The sequence below is a fragment of the Fusarium redolens genome (assembly GCF_020744475.1).
Source record: "Fusarium redolens strain MPI-CAGE-AT-0023 chromosome Unknown BKA55scaffold_4, whole genome shotgun sequence".
Taxonomy (NCBI): domain Eukaryota; kingdom Fungi; phylum Ascomycota; class Sordariomycetes; order Hypocreales; family Nectriaceae; genus Fusarium; species Fusarium redolens.
Genome location: NW_025763667.1, coordinates 607,968 through 625,527, shown reverse-complemented (window position 1 = coordinate 625,527; position 17,560 = coordinate 607,968). Strand labels below are relative to the sequence as shown.

At 47.2% G+C, this 17,560-nt stretch overlaps 8 protein-coding genes and 1 non-coding gene across 9 annotated transcripts; 3 read left to right on the top strand and 6 right to left on the bottom strand.

Moving 5' to 3' along the window:
* Positions 1 to 62: 62 nt before the first annotated feature.
* BKA55DRAFT_559893 (uncharacterized protein) lies at positions 63 to 2,468 on the top strand. Its single transcript, XM_046192031.1, has one exon. It carries the CDS (start codon positions 264 to 266, stop codon positions 2,382 to 2,384), a length of 2,121 nt encoding a protein of 706 aa, XP_046052737.1. The 5' UTR covers positions 63 to 263; the 3' UTR covers positions 2,385 to 2,468.
* A 40-nt stretch (positions 2,469 to 2,508) lies between these two features.
* On the bottom strand, positions 2,509 to 3,603 carry BKA55DRAFT_504689 (Alpha/Beta hydrolase protein; the record flags this gene model as incomplete). The annotated part of the gene is made up of 3 exons (XM_046187116.1): positions 2,509 to 3,072; positions 3,149 to 3,529; positions 3,577 to 3,603. The coding sequence occupies 3 exons, from the start codon at positions 3,601 to 3,603 to the stop codon at positions 2,509 to 2,511; spliced, it is 972 nt and encodes a 323-aa protein (XP_046052736.1).
* Positions 3,604 to 4,286: 683 nt separating this feature from the next.
* On the top strand, positions 4,287 to 5,944 carry BKA55DRAFT_535874 (uncharacterized protein; the record flags this gene model as incomplete). The annotated part of the gene is made up of 2 exons (XM_046189749.1): positions 4,287 to 5,765; positions 5,816 to 5,944. The coding sequence occupies 2 exons, from the start codon at positions 4,287 to 4,289 to the stop codon at positions 5,942 to 5,944; spliced, it is 1,608 nt and encodes a 535-aa protein (XP_046052735.1).
* A 115-nt stretch (positions 5,945 to 6,059) lies between these two features.
* Positions 6,060 to 6,141, top strand: BKA55DRAFT_t89. Its single transcript has one exon. It is a non-coding gene; the product is annotated as a tRNA-Ser (tRNA).
* Positions 6,142 to 6,627: 486 nt separating this feature from the next.
* Positions 6,628 to 7,767, bottom strand: BKA55DRAFT_505343 (uncharacterized protein; the record flags this gene model as incomplete). Its single annotated transcript, XM_046187180.1, has 7 exons — positions 6,628 to 6,688; positions 6,739 to 6,861; positions 6,918 to 6,970; positions 7,004 to 7,076; positions 7,128 to 7,522; positions 7,572 to 7,650; positions 7,697 to 7,767. The coding sequence occupies 7 exons, from the start codon at positions 7,765 to 7,767 to the stop codon at positions 6,628 to 6,630; spliced, it is 855 nt and encodes a 284-aa protein (XP_046052734.1).
* Positions 7,768 to 8,351: 584 nt separating this feature from the next.
* On the bottom strand, positions 8,352 to 8,834 carry BKA55DRAFT_686433 (uncharacterized protein; the record flags this gene model as incomplete). Its single annotated transcript, XM_046198938.1, has 1 exon — positions 8,352 to 8,834. One exon carries the CDS (start codon positions 8,832 to 8,834, stop codon positions 8,352 to 8,354), a length of 483 nt encoding a protein of 160 aa, XP_046052733.1.
* Positions 8,835 to 9,552: 718 nt separating this feature from the next.
* On the bottom strand, positions 9,553 to 11,513 carry BKA55DRAFT_637121 (general substrate transporter). Its single transcript, XM_046197048.1, has 4 exons — positions 10,969 to 11,513; positions 10,439 to 10,920; positions 10,003 to 10,388; positions 9,553 to 9,947 (listed from the first exon to the last, which is right to left on the bottom strand). Exons 1-4 carry the CDS (start codon positions 11,349 to 11,351, stop codon positions 9,642 to 9,644), a joined length of 1,557 nt encoding a protein of 518 aa, XP_046052732.1. The 5' UTR covers positions 11,352 to 11,513; the 3' UTR covers positions 9,553 to 9,641.
* Positions 11,514 to 11,644: 131 nt separating this feature from the next.
* BKA55DRAFT_637117 (short-chain dehydrogenase) lies at positions 11,645 to 13,318 on the bottom strand. The gene is made up of 3 exons (XM_046197047.1): positions 12,902 to 13,318; positions 12,792 to 12,853; positions 11,645 to 12,741 (listed from the first exon to the last, which is right to left on the bottom strand). The coding sequence occupies exons 1-3, from the start codon at positions 12,929 to 12,931 to the stop codon at positions 11,799 to 11,801; spliced, it is 1,035 nt and encodes a 344-aa protein (XP_046052731.1). The 5' UTR covers positions 12,932 to 13,318; the 3' UTR covers positions 11,645 to 11,798.
* A 39-nt stretch (positions 13,319 to 13,357) lies between these two features.
* BKA55DRAFT_559886 (SNF2 family N-terminal domain-containing protein) lies at positions 13,358 to 17,392 on the bottom strand. Its single transcript, XM_046192030.1, has 12 exons — positions 16,526 to 17,392; positions 15,905 to 16,476; positions 15,744 to 15,851; positions 15,484 to 15,692; positions 15,401 to 15,431; positions 15,159 to 15,352; positions 14,220 to 15,108; positions 13,985 to 14,170; positions 13,876 to 13,923; positions 13,726 to 13,828; positions 13,581 to 13,679; positions 13,358 to 13,533 (listed from the first exon to the last, which is right to left on the bottom strand). Exons 1-12 carry the CDS (start codon positions 17,147 to 17,149, stop codon positions 13,513 to 13,515), a joined length of 3,084 nt encoding a protein of 1,027 aa, XP_046052730.1. The 5' UTR covers positions 17,150 to 17,392; the 3' UTR covers positions 13,358 to 13,512.
* Positions 17,393 to 17,560: the final 168 nt, after the last annotated feature.

Genomic DNA, 17,560 nt, shown 5'->3' with positions numbered 1-17,560 from the left:
ATATAGATTGTAGCAGAACTCAACCCGCTACCGGGTTCTCCAGACGTGGCCGCGTCTAGTCAAGCCTAAACTATCCGTAACTAGATATCAATCTATCTTAATAGGTTCGCGTCTTTTAGCGTACCTAGTAGGGACATCCAACCCCGCAATCTGTGTCTCCCACATGTCCCATTGTGTACTAACTTAAATGTTGTTTGTCCCCAACAGCCTTGACTGTACTGTCCTTTCCAGTCTCTACTTCTGCATCTAACAACGAAAATATAATGCCTTCTCGTAAACTCAAAGACAGTGAAAGGCGTCGATGCGCCAACGCCTGCTACACTTGCAAGCGTCGCAAAGAGCGCTGTGACGGTCGTCAGCCGTGTGGCCGTTGCATCACTCGTGGGGTAGATGCCGAATGCAGTTTTACCCCTTATCCGACATCCAAGCGAAGAGTACGGAACGTCCGCCATAATTGCGTCAACCCTGCATCTAGCCGAGACCATTCACAGGACTCCGTATCACCAAGCGTCTCCTCCATAGAAGTCTTTGACCAGACTCTGTCTCAAGTCAGCAGCCAGCTAGGACATGATTTACACAGAGGCCACACAGATCGTCCGCAGCTTTCTACGCTCGTACAAGATGGCCACGGGAAGTTCGTCTTCATTGGTGACGCAGCAAACTTGTCCTTTCTGCAAATCGTCCGACGTCTAGTTCGTGACTCAGTCGGTCCCTGTGCCTTCACAGAGGATGCTCTGCAACATCTCATGGTTGAGGCCAAGCCGTCGGACAGCTCCACATGGTTCGTCGACATCATGGATGATACACCGGTTATGCCCGAGGAGGAAGAGGCTCGCTATCTACTCTCCTGGTTCTTTCGCTCAACGAGCTGTGTGCTCAACCTCTTCGACGAAGGAGAAATAAGCAAGTCTTTGACATCTTGGTACCAAGTCGGCTCAAATGAACCAGAGGAAAAAGATTCAGCAGCTGTTTTCTTTCTCGTACTTGCCATTGGGGCCCAGACTTGTCCCGAGAACAGAGACCGGGAAGCAGAGCAATATTTCAACTATGGACGCTTCCTGACCTCATCCATCATCATGGACGACATCAGCATATCCGCCGTCCAGTCTAATATTCTCATCACCATGTACCTCTTAGGTGCATCACGCCGGAACGCTGCATTCATGTACCTCGGCAGCGCTGTCCGCGCCGCATACGCTCTCGGCATTCAGCGACACGATATAAACAAACATTTCAAGCAATCCGAATACCTTCTACGGGAGAGGCTGTGGAAAGTCCTCCGCGTTCTGGATCTCTTCATGAGCGCATCACTTGGTCGTCCGCCATCAACACACGAAACTCGAAACACAGGCATCGACGGAAATTACTCGGCCTCCAATGATCTCTGCGCTATTTTCGAAGACATCCTTACCAATATCTACTCTCCGCAAAAAGTCTTAAACAGCCACTTGGAACGAATCAGTGAACACCATCGACAATGGGCGAATAGGTTTCCCTTGGGTCTGGCTACTGATAGCATTAAACCATCGAAATTCATTGACGAGGCCGATGGGAAGGAAACACCAAATATCGGTCTCTGCCACCTCAAGGAAGCGTATTACTGGACAATCATGCTTCTTGCTCGACCGTCCTTGACGAAAAGCACTTCTAAGCACATGTCTAAGACGTCGCAGGACATGAGTCAGTGCGAACCTCCAACTGCTGCAACTGAGCCAGATCAAGTCCTCGCCTTTTCCTGCGTTGACTCTGCTGTACGGACAGTTGACCTCCTGAAAGTAATGGGAGACAACCGGGAGATCCCAAAACGTCTCCCATTTGTCGTGAATTCTCTATTTGTTGCAGCTTTGGTACTTGGAACGGCCTACTTTAACGACTTGGATCATATCTTCCCTCTTGAGAAAAGCATGATGGGTGTACGATCCTTGATGACTCGGTTCAGTACCCATGATCCTGTTGCCAAGGGTGCATTGCAGACCATCGATAATCTACAGACAGCTTGCAACATATACGTGGATGAGAGGGCACGTCGGAAGATGGAGAGGCAGAGCCTTCTTGTGCGGAACCTGTTTGGTACTGTGCATGAGGGGTCTAGGCCACAGACACCGAATCCTCATGAAAAGGCAAAGCCAACGCCTCTCAGTATTTTCAGTCACAGTGAGGAAATCCTTGATTCTTGGTCATTTGCAGAATCCATCGGAGACGTGGACGGTGGACTGATGGGCATGTTACCCCACGAAGCCTTGGAGGCATTCTCACTTCCCACGCCTACGACTATTGAGTTTGAGTCTTTTGATAATAGTTTCCCTTTGTTCTCAACTGTGGATGTATGTAGTTTTGAAGTTGAAGGGACATTAGGAGCGAACGATCTGGCATTTGGACTATGATATAAGTATCTACAGGCCCTCCGTAAGACCTGATGAGTTTTATGTATTCAAGATATAGCTGATATATTACAAGGAGATGCAGTCTTATAAAATACTTAAAAATCATATATATCTTCGTCTTGAACTAATTACCAGCTTTGATGGTCCAGTTAACTCCGCTTATTAACTCATTCAAGAACACCTCAGTTTCGGGTAGGGTTGGAACTATCCAGAAACAGTGAGGCATATTACCATAGTGGTTAATCTTGGTAGCCACCCCTGCAGAGGAGAGACTTTCATGAAGGACCGTTCCATCATCCCGCAGTGGATCCATGCCACAGGTTACGATGTATGTCCGAGGGAACACTTTCAAACAGCTATCATCCAGCAGTGGAAAGTAGCTCTCGTCGTCAGGCTTGATGCCTGTGTTGTCGAACATCTGCAACAAAGATTCCTCATCCACTATGGGTACGTTGTCTTTGTTTTCCTTATAGGACGAGTGTTGCGCCTGAAACTTTGTCGGGATGTTTCGTGGGTGGAAAGCCACTGGGCATAGTGCAACAACTCCCTTAATAGTGTCAGGAGGAACGGTGGTTTGACCGAGGATCACCTTTCGAGCAACTGCAAGCGAAAGCCCACCGCCAGCTGAGGTGCCTATGGTCAACATATTGGAATAATCGCCGCCAATGATCTCGGCATTGTTGTAAGCCTAATGCACAGAAGTAGTCAGTAAGTCTTTGTCTTTATGCTCTCATGGATAAGGCGGAACTCGATATCCCACTTACCCACTCGTAAAGAGTTACTGCGTCCTCTAAATGTGTCGGAGCCTTGTGTTCAGGAGATAATCTGTATCCAACACTCAGAATAACCACATTGGCTTTGAGTGCTATGTTTCGACAAAAGCTATCCTCCGCATCAAGATCTCCTACAACAAAACCGCCAGCGTGATAGAAGACACCGATGGGCAATTTCTTGGTTTCAGAGCCAAAAGGTGTGTAGGTCCGATATACAACCCCAGCTACTTCCCCATCACTGATCTTCAACTTATTTTCTGGAGAAGGAGGAGATTGAGATGCAAGGAGCGAGTTGAGTCCGTCGTACTGACTCCTCATCTCTTCCGCAGAGCCCCTAAGAACGGGGCGAGTGCCGCCCAGAGACTCTTCAAACTGTACAGGTGAGTGGATATAACAGATAGGTCTTTAGAGTAGCTTACCTTGAGCCATGAGTCAGCGTAAGACATATTGGATGCCTTTGGTTTTTATTGATCAAATGAATGAATTGTCTCTGGTTGAAGACTGGATTTGATTGGAACACTCCGGAGCGCGCACTGTCTGAGTGTAACACTTATGGAGGAAGCCTTCTTTATTAATGTTTATTCTTATTTAATTCTTCGGCTAATACGATTTTTCGGTTTAAAAGACCTGATTATCGGCATTATACTGTTCCTTCGGAAGATTGCCAACTGTTCCGCGGAACAAACCCTCAAGTAGGTTCTTCGGATGTATTGCCCAAATACCGATGGCAAACATCACATCCGAGCCGAAACGTAATGGCATTGCTTGGTCGGGTATGCTTATCACTTGATTCAAACACACATGGAAGTGAATATTAGCGTGCTAGATATATATGGCGGGCAGCCGAAGCTCAGGCTGCATGACCTGGTGTTCCGGACTAAGTTCCGATGCTCCAAGATTCTTTAGATTCTGTAGTTCTTCCGAAGACAGCAAAAGGACGAGATATTCAGAGGAATAAGATCAGTTATATATACCTTTAGTAGAACTCAATACCGAAAGCATTAATAAACAAGTAACAGTGTCAGTTTCGATCAAGATTGACACAAGTTGAGCTTTCTGATCTCACTGTCGACCAAATCTCTATCTCAAACAGGCGATCCTCAGTCTATCTCACCACAAGCAAAGAAAAATGACCGTCAACACAACAGTTCTCGACGCACTCATCGTCGGCGGCGGGTTCGGTGGTGTCTACCAACTCAAGCGCCTTCGTGAAGAAGGCTACAATGTCAAACTCGTCGACATGGCCTCTGACTACGCGGGCGTATGGTTCTGGAACCGATATCCAGGCGCTCGAGTTGACAGCGCCATTCCGCACTACGAATTCTCGGATCCCGAATTGTGGCGTGACTGGAACTGGACCCAACGATTCCCTGGCAGCGCTGAACTCAGAGAGTACTTCTCATACGTTGCTGATAAATGGGACCTTCGCAAGGACACTTTCTTCAACACGTATATCTCCAAGGCTGTTTGGAACGAAGAGGCAGATAGATGGGAAATCGAAAGTAAAGACGGCAAGAAATTTGTTGCGCGATACTTACTCTTGAATACTGGATTCGCAGCCAAACGACATACGCCTGACTGGAAGGGTATCGACAAGTTTGGTGGTCTCTGGATCCATCCTTCGTACTGGCCTGCAAAAGAACCTGATCTCAAAGGCAAGAAGATTGCTGTCATTGGAACAGGCTCGACAGGCGTCCAGCTCGCACAAGAGCTTAGCCAGGTTGCAAGCGAGTTTGTGCTATTTCAGCGAACGCCTAACATGGCATTACCCATGAAGCAGATCGAATACTCTCGCGATGAGAAGCCAATTTCTGAAGATCGCTATACCGAGGTTTTCAAAGGTCGACACGCTAGCTTTGGTGGATTCGACTTCAACTTTTATCCCCGAGACACTTTTAGCGATGATCCCGAGACACGTCGTGCAGTATATGAAGACTTATGGTCTCATGGCGACTTCAAATTCTGGCTTGCAAACTACCAAGACATGATCTTTCGAGAGGACGCGAATGCAGAAGCTTACAAGTTCTGGAAATCCAAGGTTCAATCTCGCGTCAAGGATCCTCGTCTCCAAGAGATTCTGGCTCCGGAAAAACAACCATACAGTTTCGGCTGTAAGCGGATTTCTCTCGAGAATGGTTTCTACGAGATTTTCAACCAACCCAATGCATCCTTGGTAGACGTCAACGCCACGCCAGTTGTTGAAGTCACAGAACGTGGTATCGAAACAACTGAGAAGGAGTGGGAGTTTGATGTTGTAGTTTGCGCAACGGGTTTCGATGCCATCACTGGTGGTCTGAAAGATATCGACATCAGCGGCGTTTCAGGCGTAAAACTAGCTGATAAGTGGGAGACTGGCGCCAAAACGTACCTTGGCATGGCTGTTGCTGGTTTCCCCAATATGTTCTTCACATACGGGCCTCAAGCACCGACGGCCTTGTGCAATGGCCCAACATGCGCTGAGTCTCAGGGCGAGTTCATTATCAAGGTTATGAAGTACATGTCGACCCATGGCCGTCATAAGATTGAAGCCTGTCAAGACGCAGAGGCTGAGTGGGGAGCAAAGGTCCGGGGCATTGCTAGTGCTTCTCTTCTACCCAGCACCAAATCGGTAAGTTACTCACTCTCTCGAGTGGTTTCAGGGTGGCTAACTTGTTCCAGTGGTATATGGGAGATAATATCCCAGGCAAGCCACGCGAGTGCTTGATTTACCTTGGCGGCGTTCCAACGTATACTAAGACACTGCAAAACTGCACTAAGAATGGCTTTGAGGGTTTTCAGCTGAAATAAGTCTTGAAACCTCATCAACAGCGATGAAGATGAGGATAATAGAAAGACAGTGGGGTTTTGGTAGGGGTATATTGCAAACTGCGGGCAAAGGTTTCATCCAATCAGGAAGCATCAAGGCGCAGTGGCAGAGTGGTCTAATGCGATAGACTAGAAATCTATTCTCTTCGGAGGCGTCTGTTCGAATCAGGCCTGCGTCGCTCCAGATTTACCTTTTGTGAATTGACTGGTCCAATCAATTGACTTTTTGCTTAGTATCTCCGTGGTGTGCAATGTTTCAAGACATCGTGAAAGTTTCTCAGTTCGGTGAAAGACATCCCCAAGTAACTGCCAGACTGTATACTCAGTTTGTATCATAGGCAAATATGTTGGTGAATCAACACACGCTTTTTATATCTTGACTGTGAAAAGGAAACATCTAACACCAAGAGTAATTGCTGTTTACTCCTCCGGCCTGTCTGATTTCTCTTCTATAACTGAAATTACTCAGGCTTCCAACCACATACGACCAAAGCTCGTAGAGAATACGGGGTCCCGTCCGCTCCCCCATCGTCAAGCTGCGAAGCGCCGGATTAGTAGTTGGGTCGGTGACGACCAGCGAATCCCCGGTGTTGTATGTTCTTTTTGCTCTTTAAAGCACCTGAACCAATAGAGTCTTGCTCAGAAAGCCATGAGAAATCATTGGTCTACTTCAGACCACCTGATAAGATAATATCTTGTCCAGTGAGATATCCAGTTTTTGCCATCCTTTCACTTGTCAGCTGAGTATTCAAGAACTGGGATGCTACGGCACCTACATGACAGCGATATTGGCAACCTCTTGAGGATGGCCCAGACGACGTACAGGGACGCTTGCTGCAATGGCCAGGCCTGGGTCTGTTTCTTTGAGTTCCTCCAGATCGGTTTTTCTTGTCCATGTTCTGAGGTCTCGGGTCAGTCTATCTAGGGCAACTTTCAGACTGCAGAGAGCACTCACGTTTCCTTGGGCGTTGGGATCATGTCTGTGAAGCCAATCATTGCAGGAAGGATCTAAGCCTTCTGTCAGCATCTGGTTGAAACAACTTCTTTGTGACTCACAGTATTGACAGTGACTCCTTCACCAGCTAGGACAGTTGAAAGATTCTTGCCCATTGAGCTTGTTATCGTTAGCACTCGTTTCCCAGACCTCACAGAACAGAACTCTTACCTCAAGGCGCCCTTCGTGGCGGCATAGTGACAACCATTTATTCCACCACCCGTACTCGCAATACTCCCAACAAGAATCACACGACCCCAACTTTGCGTCCTCATAGCAGGCAAGCAAGCCTTCGTCACCACGAACTGACTCCTCGCGTTGACTTCCATGACCGAATCCCAGTCATCTTCTTCGATGTTCTGAATATCTCGAATACGCCTACCGAGGCCAGCGTTTGCAACGAGAATAGATACTGCTTTATGTTTGGCGGAGATGCTAGAGTCCTGAAAGACTTTGTCGACCAAGCCGCGAGTTTCATCGCGGGAACTGAGATCGGCTGAGATGCAAGGGAAGAGTTGACCGGGGTGGGCTGATGTTAGTTCTTTAGATAGAGCCTCGACTTTATGCTAGAAACCTTGTTTAGTAGGAGATATTCTGTGGGTTTGGTAGACGGACCAGACTGGCATTGCAGTGGAGTACAACATCGCAGCCCTCTGCTGCTAGAGCTCTGGCAATAGCTGAACCGATCCCACCACTCAAAATAGTTAGCATTGAATGGATCATGAGGGTGCATGTTGTACCTGGCTCCGGTGACGAGAGCGAGACGCCCCTCTACACGGTTATCAACCTCACGAATCTGGTAAGTGGTCATTGCTGCAAATTTATTGAATGGTGAAAATGATAGAAAAGGATTTCAATATTAACGGCGTGCTGTTTCAAAACGAGAAGGTAATTTGAGTTGATCAAGAAAATCGTTTTCCGATAGCTGGTGCTTTATCCGAAGGCGGAAGAGGGAGGGGTAACTAGTGGGTTGGGGAAGGTTCTTAGATAAGCGATCCTCGGAGTGAATGCCGGGAGTTATGATTCTGGCGACTTAAGGGATATAATTGAGACTGTTCTGAATATTGAGAGATGGAAATCGGGGTATCTTAAGATTGCGCTTGAACAGTATGGTATATGGTTCCTGATGACCATCAATGGATCAACGGTTGAGATTGGCGTGTTCGCCACCTTATACGATGGACTATTGTCAACATACATATAAAGTTGACATTTCCATTCTTGAGCTTCAAGAGGTCTGCTCAATGAAATACAGAGAACAATATATGAACATACACACACGAAGGACATCACGTTGCAGGTGAAGAGGGAGATGTACATTGAGCGCCTATGAGATATCTAAAGCATGATGTTCGTTCTGCGCACAAATTATGGATAACGGAGTCTAACGCAATGCTAACCCTCAATAGGTGTAGAAATGAAAGATGTCTGGAAATTGCCAAAGTTCAAGTGTCCATTAACAATATTGTCGTCGGTCGAAGTATAATTTGCCGTAGCAGAGATCTGCACCTCCTTCCCAAGATCAGGATAATCAGTGCGCCGAACCTCGACAGTCGTGTACTGCTCAGAGAAGTACTGGCGTGCCTCGTAAGCTGTATCGTTGCAGCGCTCAAAGTCAGGCTTTCCCTTCAGATCGAGGTCATCCGAAATCACCTGCAGGCCGTGGCATGAGGCTGCAAAGTTTCCTGGGTCTGGTACACCGTTTCTTCCTTTCACGGTAAACTCCCATCGGATCGCATTACCGGGCACGGTCTCGTGTGTGGCGTTGTAATCATGGCTGGACCAGGTGCTCTGTAGGTCCTTTGGGTTGGTGACCACGTAGGGTGAGCCTGATACTTTGCAGACCAAGGCAATGAGGAGGACAGCCTGTGCGAACATGATGGGCAGATGGAAAGACAGATAGAGCTGCTTGAACTTCAGTATTGTCGCTTCTTGTACCGATTATGGGGATTTATCAAGAGTACTTACATCTGGCGCTGAGTGTCAGTAAAAAGAGAGCAAGTTGAGTTTCCCTTGTTGAACTAGCTGATGAAACTAAAGGCCAGCTCGGAATGAAAGGAGTGCCAAAGGGAGAATGAACAATATATAGAGAGCATTCATCCTCGTCGTCCTTTGATATATTCTCCAGTAGTAAGGTTTCTGCTAAAGTTTAATATATGTAAAATACGAGATGAACCACCATTGCTAGGCATATTACAGTTCATTTTGTTCGTATCGGTGTCCGTGTCGTCCGGCGCATATGAATTATGCCTGTTCGTTGTCTCATCTCAGAGCTTAATATCTCGGCAGTTCAGTTGTCAGTGCCGATATCCGATTAACCTACAGACTACAAAGTTACTATTAAGTAGCTTAAAATTTAATACCCCAAGCACCTTCTTTTTAGCTTCCCCTTAATTAATCCTTCACTACCAGTGCTCACCGCTGAATTCAAATGTTACTAAATCCCAGTTCATAGTCTTCGTCTTGAGAGCTGCCAATCTCGAAGTGAATACCTGGAATTCGATCTATCATCCGACTTCAGCAATTCCCTCTACGACATCATATGTTAGATTTCGTTATCGTGTTTAAATTTGTAATCTGTATTTGATACGTAGGTCCCAACGATTCTGACTTCTCGGGCCACTATATGCCCGTCCCGTCATTTATGAAACGAATAGCCCAGGGCTCTTATTTCAGACCTAGAATTCAAGCATGTGCGTGTTCGACGAACTCGTCACCCTTCTCATGAGACTTGCGTTCCATCTTTGTCGCTTTCTCAGGGTATCTATCATCCGCCAAACGTCCGTGAAGGGCAAGTTCCTTCTGCATTTCCTGGGCCACTTGAACAGTATTCTCACCACGAGCAAATATGTAGTCAACTTCTTCAAGAGCCAAATTAGATGTCTCGGGGTACAGGAAGAAGATAATCGGAACAAAAATGAGGTTGGTGGTCATAAAGATGAGATATGCCCTCCATTGGAGACGGTTGATGAGAATAGGAGTGATCATGACCTGTAAATCGTTATTCATAAAGAAGCAGAGAAGGATGTTAGGGAATAAGACGTACCACTGTGAAATTCCAGAGCCAGTTTGAACTGACGCCAATAGCAGTTCCCTTGGTTCGAGCATGAAGGGGGAGAATCTCGGGGACGTAGACCCACGGAACGCAGTTCATACTCGCACCGAAGACGAGCATGTAGGTGAAGAAGAATGCTACTGATCCAGCAGCAAATGCTCGACCTCGCGATGTATCATCAGCCTGAGATAAAAGTGCAGCTACCATCATCATTGAGAACGACAGTCCAGCAGATCCCCACATCATGGTAGACCGACGACCCATCTTGTCCAAAGCCAGTGTTGGGAGTAGTGATCCAATCGGAAACATTAGCTGAATGCACCCAGCGATAATCTGGGCTAGTCTGTGCTCGAGTCCAACGTTGGCGGTCAGAACAGCTGACAGTGTTAGTATAATCTCTAATAACCAGAGTATGACTGCAACTTACTCAAGATATAGTAAACAACCAGGTTAATTCCACCAGCTTGGTTCATAAACTGCACGAACCAAGCAAGGAAAACGCGGTACCTCGTGCTGACCTTATCTTTTCTGAAAGTCGAAGCCCAAGAAGTACTTCCCTCCGCTTCAGCTTCCATCGACAGAGCTGCCTCGATTGATTCGACTTCACGCAGGATATCAGGATGATCAACAGGTTTATCATAAACGGCTGACAGGACTTCGATGGCCTCTTGTCTCTTTCCATGATTGAGTAGCCAACGCGGCGACTCGGGTACACCGAATACGACAAAGATGACCCAAAATGCGAAAACGGCTTGAAAAGCGAGGGGCCAGCGCCAAGCGAATGGCCCTCCGACGAAGCTGAAAGCAAAGTCCCACCAGTATGCGAACGCGATGCCGATTCCGACGAACATGACTTCTGCAGAGACGAGACGGCCTCGCTTTGTGCCTTCACAAAGTTCGGATTGGTACCTACATAATGTCAGTATGATGAGATGATATGCTGGAGAAAGGGCTTACATTGGAACTGTAGACGTTTTGAGACCAGTTCCGACACCGGTGACGATTCGCCCAACAATGAGATGTCCTCGTGTAAACGCAGTTGCTTGCAGCGCAGCTCCAACAAGGATCCAGCCCATTGCAACCCAAATAGTCCATCTTCGACCCAGCTTTTCACCAACGAAGAAATTCTTGAAACAGCCGAGCAAACAACCAAGATTGTAGCTTGAAGTAATGAAGCCAGTCAAAGTATCGCCAGGATCATTGAACTGCCGCAGCCAATCCTCGTTCTCGAGAATACCTCCAAAGACACCTTGATCATAGCCATAAAGAACAAAAGCGCAGAGACAGCATGATGTTACCGCACGCTGCAGTTTCTTACCACGACCAAACCAAGTTCTCATCGTGAATCAGTCCTCAGGAATTCATAAAAACAAAAGAGGATAACGAAAAGCAGAAGGACTGCAGATCATCAGGGAGCATTACAAGTTTATATTCACTGACGATTCCAAGAACCACTTTTTTCTCTTTAACCGAGCTCTTGTCACTCTTTCTGGGGACTTTGGGGAAACCCCAGAGATCAGCGTCATTGTTTTGTGGAGAAGAGGAGTCTTGCTTGGTGGTTATACTTGCCAAGTTGGGAAATGTCTGAGAGTCAGGTGTTGTTTACATCATTTGGACGTGGAGGGTTATGTGAAGCGGTTGTATTGATTGAGTATGGTAGGGTGAGCCATTAAAGTTCTGATGGTGCGTGTTGGTTGAACACGGCAGTCTGAAGCGCAGTACAGGTGAAGTAGAATCAAGGAAAGTAGTCATAAAGAGGATAATAAGAAATCTATGAACACAAGAATCTACGCTTTTTGCCCAATATTAAAAATACCACCCATCGGCATCAATATGCTATCCCAAATGAAACAATCCAACACACTACTGACCACCCTCTCAGACGTTGCCCAAAGCTGTTTCGCCAACTCAGCGTTATTAGCATCCTCTGTTGGTTCTTTCAATCCACCGAACGGCATGATGAATGACCCAGCAAATTCTTTTCTGTCTTGAGCAGGCTCTGGGTGAGCAGCAGCAAAGAAAGGAGTGATAGCGCCCTCGAAAGGTGAGAGGCCGGACCTGAAGATATCGTTGTCTCTGCCTCCGAGATATCCCGCTGCACCATTTGTTGCAACGCCTCCGGGATGAACACTGAGGGCTAGAATGTCAACGCCTTCTTGGTCAAACCGTCGCTGAAGTTCTTTGGTGTGGAGAATGCTGGCGAGTTTGGAGTAGCCGTATCGAAGATAATTAGCGAAAGGTTCATCCTCACTACCGTAAGCATTGTTGAAGTCCTCTAGTGATCCAAATTCTGCACCTGCTGGAACATCGTAGTGAGCCGTTGAAGCAACATTCACGATCCGAACACCAGGGTGTTCAGCTTGAGTTTTGTTAAGCAACGGTAAAAGCTCCCTAGTCAAAAGAAACGGACCCAGGTGATTAATGCCAAACGAGACCGAGATGCCATTGGCGTCTTTATCCAGGGGTCTAGCAAGAACGGCAGCATTGTTGATCAGAATATCAAGACGAGGCTCTTCTGCAACTATTTTTCTTGCAGCATGTTGGACTTGTGTGAAGTTCCCCATGTCAACGGCAAATGGGAGAAGAGATTCAGGTTTTAATTGAGGTGATTCGGCAAGCATGGCTCTGATGGCTTTTGTTGCTTTTTGAAGATTGCGGGCGCCGACGTAAACTTTTGCTCCTTTTAGAGCGAGTTGGTGTGCGACATGATATCCAACGCCATCTGGAGTGCTGTAAAAGCTGTCAGGTTGTATGCTATTGGAAATTTTGGAGATACTCACTTAGCCCCTGTGACAAGGGCAACTTTCGCTTTCAAAGATGGGATATCATCGAAACTGTATTTCTTTACTCATATTAGCCATTGCAGAACATAGCTCAATGCGATACTCACTGGTCGGACTATTTCTCTATGATCAACCATCTTGTCTACGGAGATAGACGATAAAAAGACAAGATATTCTTAAGTAGGCTTGTAGGTTCTAAGGCTTGTTATCCGATTCCAGTAATATCTATGTTAAAGGAATCCAAACACTTATATACTGCACTCAGTCAGGTATCTTGATACTTAATTACTCAGCCTACATCATGTCCTGTCGTATTGCCAACATCTAAGCTCTCGGAGTTGACGATTGTGCTTACAAACACAGGCGCAGTGCAATCTCCACCAAGTGGTTTATCCAATGGGAGTCAAGTCTCAGATGTTGTATATGTCAGCACCAGCATACGATTCCAAAGGGTCCCTAAAGTTACACCGAAGTAATAGTCTTTGTCTGTAGCGTGACCATTCAGGCTGCTTCGTCTTGCTTGCAGGAGCCAGCCCCCACCCCCCCCCCCCCCCCCCCCCGCCCTAAAAAGCAGATATCTTCACATTGTCTTGGTGAAAACAGGGGCAGCGTATAGAAAGATTGTCTGCTGACCAGTGGAGCCAAGTCAGCCCCCAACTGAGATGCGCTACGCAAAATTCTTCAATAAATCTGTTCGTCACGCAGAAATGGCGAGACGTCAAATTAGAGATAATAATTCCTGCAATACGTTAGGAAGTCTCGAGGCTTAATGTGTTGGCGGCAAACCTGTAGCCTTCCCAGGTTCTCACTCGCATGCCCGTTATTATGAGGCGAGAGGCACAATCCTGCCAGATATTTCTTGGATTCTTGCAATTTGATGACTTGCTATCGCTGTGTCAGAAATAACTTGTGAGAACTTAAACTCACTTACCTGCTCGAATGAGTTGCGTACGAAGAACCGTACAGTAGTGACCTTCCGTGTCTGTCCAATGCGGTGAATGCGCGCGAGAGCTTGCTCCTCAAGAGTCGGGTTCCTGGCCTATTAGCAACCTTCTTATATATATCGAAAGGCTAAGCCTACCAATTAGGCTCCATGAGATAGGCTCTAGTTGCTACTGTTAAGGTTAGGCTGAAGAGAATGAGTGGTCTTGATCTCTCGTAAGGCAATAAGTCGATTAAGAGTCACCTACCCAGCTGCGCCGCAAGATAATGTCAAAAGCATAACACGAATAGATGGGTCATTCCTAAATTTGTCAACAAGGTTTTGTCGGTCCTTTTGTGGCACTTTTCCATCGAACCGAACACTTGGGATAGAGGACTGATCTAGCCCAGCTTCGACGATATCAAGTGTCAACCTCCAGGTTGAGAAAACGATACTATGTGGTTTTAGCGACCTTTCTCCAACACAATATGGGAAGTGGTTACCATTTTTCATCTGGTGGCAGATTCCCGATGTCTGTGATCAGAGCCTCCACTTTGGATGGTAGGCCGACGTCCGTCTGTGGCTGCATACTAGGTAAACTCGTTTCGAGAGCTTGGCCGCTCGTCGAGATTTGAGCCATGGCACAACGAGGATTATGACCGCATCCGACATTCTGGTTTGGCCTTTGTGCGCACTCAGCACAGATGAAACGAAGACAGCTGAAGAATAGAGGATTCTTGGGAGTGCTTGTGAGGTCTTCTAAGATCGTCTCGGTGATGTCCGATGCCGACGAACATAGCAGGCAAACCATGGCACCCATCTCTCGCTGCATGTTAAAGGTATCCTGGGCGATTTTCGTCCACTCATCGACTTCTTGAATGTTTTGCATCACTTTGTCATGTCTCGTGTGGTAGTGAAGTCCTAAGTTGCACACGAGCCGTAGTGACTCGATTTGCTGTAGGACATTGACGTAGGCGCCTGATTTGACGGAATCGGAATCCCTCTCCAAAGCATCGTCTATACTAACGATAGCCTTTTGGCGTAACTTACTGTACAAAGCTCGTTCTTCCGGCTTGAAGTCGACAGGACATTGCAGATCTTCCTTGGGCGGGAGACTGACCGTTCCCTTATCTCGCCGGAGTAGAAGACACTTCGAGAGACGCTTGAGTCTTTTGATGGCTTCCTGATATTCGCCAGACTTCCAGAGACGAGAGATATCGACATCGAAGCATCTCCGATCTGTGTAGGGATGGGCCCTGATAAACTTGAATAGAGTTGCAAGGTCGCCAAGGCGATTTTGAATAGGAGTACCAGTGACGGCCCATCGAGACCTGGACTCCAGCGCGCAGATGGCTTGAGACATTCGCGAGTTACTATTTCGGATAAGATGTGCTGTAGTTGTCAGTCTGAGTATGCGTTGTTCTTGGTCCTGGTGAGCTTGCCTTCATCAAGGATGATCCTTCTCCAACGCACAGAGAACAAGACGGAGCTTCTTCCCTTATTTGACGGGTTCCACTCAGCGGAAATGGTGTGATATGTTGTTAGGATGATGTTAGTCCCCTCGATCTCGCCAACAGATGTCAGTCGGCCTTCTCGGTGATGTCGGCGGCAACTCAAGCCGCCCTCAATGACATGCCTGCCACATTGTCAGTCTCTAGTATTGAGATGAGGTGTCAACACGAACTCGAAGAGCTGCTCCTCCCAGGTTCCTATCACTAGGAAATGTTAGTTCAATTTTTGTAGATCAGTACGGAAACGCGGACTCACAAGGAGGTGGCACAACAATGAGAGTAGCCGGGACCTCTGGATGTAAATCTTCGCCAATTTTCATATGAGAACCTTCGTTGTCCAAGTCCGTTGCTGCCAATGCTATCATAGTCAAAGTCTTTCCAAGTCCCATAGGATCCGCAACAATGCCACCGTAACACTGAGGGGGTTCCTCCAACTGGAAAGCATTGGAGACTCGGTTCAGGAAACTACAAAATTAGTCAACGATTGAAGCGCGTAAAAAGACGGTTTGAACTCACACTCTTCCTTGATCTGTATCCTTAATCTCCCAGATGTCTGGCTCTTGATCAAAGAACGCCCATCCCTGTTCGCGGCGGAGCATGAATGTTAGGGCTTGCTTTTGATGCCTGGTACACAGTCAGCTCTATGACTAAATACAAGAATACATGCGGCTACTTACCTTCTTAGTTCCCGCTTGATGGCCGAAGGTTGGGGGGCCTCCTCTAGATCCTCATGGCTACTTAGTTCATCCAGCAGGTCAGGTTGTTGAGCGATGATCTCCAGCTGTAGAGACTTTGAGCTCTGAGAGATGATGTCATACAGGAGAGGGCAAGCGGAAATATCGTCTGTCGAGAGTCGATGGGGGTTACAGTATCTGACTTCGCGATGACATTCTCGAGGATCTTGTAAGTAGATCTGGTAGTGCTCAAACCAGGTGCCTAATTCATCAAAAAGCTCTAAAGGACCATAAACCGAAATTTCCAAATTGCATGAGATTGTTGAAAGGCCGCGTGGTGGTTTCTGGGCGTCTACAGAGTGAAAATCATCAATGAGGCACGAGACGTGAAGTTCGAGAGACTTCTCATCGAGAAGCCCCTGTATCATCTGACCATACTCCGACAATATCTGCCCCGAGACGCTGAAAGGGTCTTTGGCGGAGAAGCAAGTCGAACCCTCTAGTTCGACTGGGAACGATGCTGGTAGACTTTGTGTTGTTCCTCTCTGATTACATCTGGCAGAGATAGACGGAACCTATGGAGTTAATATTTCCGCGACGGACATCATGAATTGTGTTACGCACCATGCCAAAGCACACAATCACATCAGCTCCTTCATCTGGATGTGGCAGTGCTGAGGATGACCCAGAATCGATCGTTTGATTCTGGGGCAGATCGCTATGATACGGAAGCGATTGCAGTAATGTATCCTCTACGGAAGACTCTGGCCATTGCTGAAAGCTGGTGGTCGGCTGACCTATTTGAGTACCAGAAAGAGGGTACTGCTGGTATGACGGTAAGAACATCGGCACATGAGCTTGTGATGGCTCATGAGAATGAAGTGGGGTGTTAGAGAATGACCACCATTGCAAGGTGATGTCGTTTGGATAGGAATAACTTGGTTCAATTCCCACAGTATTCTGTGACTGGTAAGGGTAAGATTGACTGTTCCAGCTACCCATGTGGTAGTTTATCGCGTTATCGACTGACGTAGCATATCCTGAGTTCTCGTTCCATGTAGTTTGAACGTTACCACAAGGGGCCCTCTCATAGTGTCGTTGAGTTGTGGCTACTGGTAGGTCCAGGAGTTCGAAATTAGACCGACTCCAGGATGTTTGATATTGAGGATCGCTTCTTCGGGCTTGCTCCTCGCCTTCGTCTATCCGTCGTCGCTTAGACCCTCCGCTCATAATTTGACCCGAGTCCATTATGTGGAAATCCCTGTGGCAAGCTAGCCAAATTAACAAAAGGAGAGAAAATTTCTCATTTGTCGAAGGGCAATGATAAAAGCTCTTCTCGAACCAGCCGGTGGGTTTCGTGGGGTGGTGAGCAAAAGGTGGACGTTATGTAACCGTGGTCCCAGGAAAGCATGTCAGTATCTTAATTCAAGATACAGTAGCGAATTGAAAGGAGTCGGATGCGATAGCTATTACAATAACGGCGGAATGTTTTGAGGCTCAGTCGATTCTAAGACACCATACTGCCGCCTGTGACAAGGCGGTCAGCTTCGCCCGCTGCCTCGCGCATGGCCCCGTGGCATTGCAGCGTTGTGGCGCTTTCATGATGGATTGATTGGTGCCAATATTCTCACATATGCATCATTCTCATCGATCCCCGAG

Excerpts from the sequence above, each read along its gene's own strand:
- BKA55DRAFT_559893 (XM_046192031.1), top strand. The coding sequence starts at position 264 with ATGCCTTCTCGTAAACTCAAAGACAGTGAAAGGCGTCGATGCGCCAAC.
- BKA55DRAFT_637121 (XM_046197048.1), bottom strand. The coding sequence starts at position 11,351 with ATGAGAACTTGGTTTGGTCGTGGTAAGAAACTGCAGCGTGCGGTAACA. Across the intron at positions 10,389-10,438 it reads GGTTGTTTACTATATCTTGA|CTGTTCTGACCGCCAACGTT; the intron begins GTAAGTTGCAGT and ends TAACACTGTCAG. Across the intron at positions 9,948-10,002 it reads GGCTCTGGAATTTCACAGTG|GTCATGATCACTCCTATTCT; the intron begins GTACGTCTTATT and ends AACGATTTACAG.
- BKA55DRAFT_637117 (XM_046197047.1), bottom strand. The coding sequence starts at position 12,931 with ATGGTTGATCATAGAGAAATAGTCCGACCA. Across the intron at positions 12,854-12,901 it reads ATAGAGAAATAGTCCGACCA|AAATACAGTTTCGATGATAT; the intron begins GTGAGTATCGCA and ends ATATGAGTAAAG. Across the intron at positions 12,742-12,791 it reads GCCCTTGTCACAGGGGCTAA|CACTCCAGATGGCGTTGGAT; the intron begins GTGAGTATCTCC and ends CAGCTTTTACAG.
- BKA55DRAFT_559886 (XM_046192030.1), bottom strand. The coding sequence starts at position 17,149 with ATGGACTCGGGTCAAATTATGAGCGGAGGGTCTAAGCGACGACGGATA. Across the intron at positions 14,171-14,219 it reads CTGCCACCAGATGAAAAATG|TATCGTTTTCTCAACCTGGA; the intron begins GTAACCACTTCC and ends AAAACCACATAG. Across the intron at positions 13,829-13,875 it reads TATCTCATGGAGCCTAATTG|GAACCCGACTCTTGAGGAGC; the intron begins GTAGGCTTAGCC and ends CTAATAGGCCAG.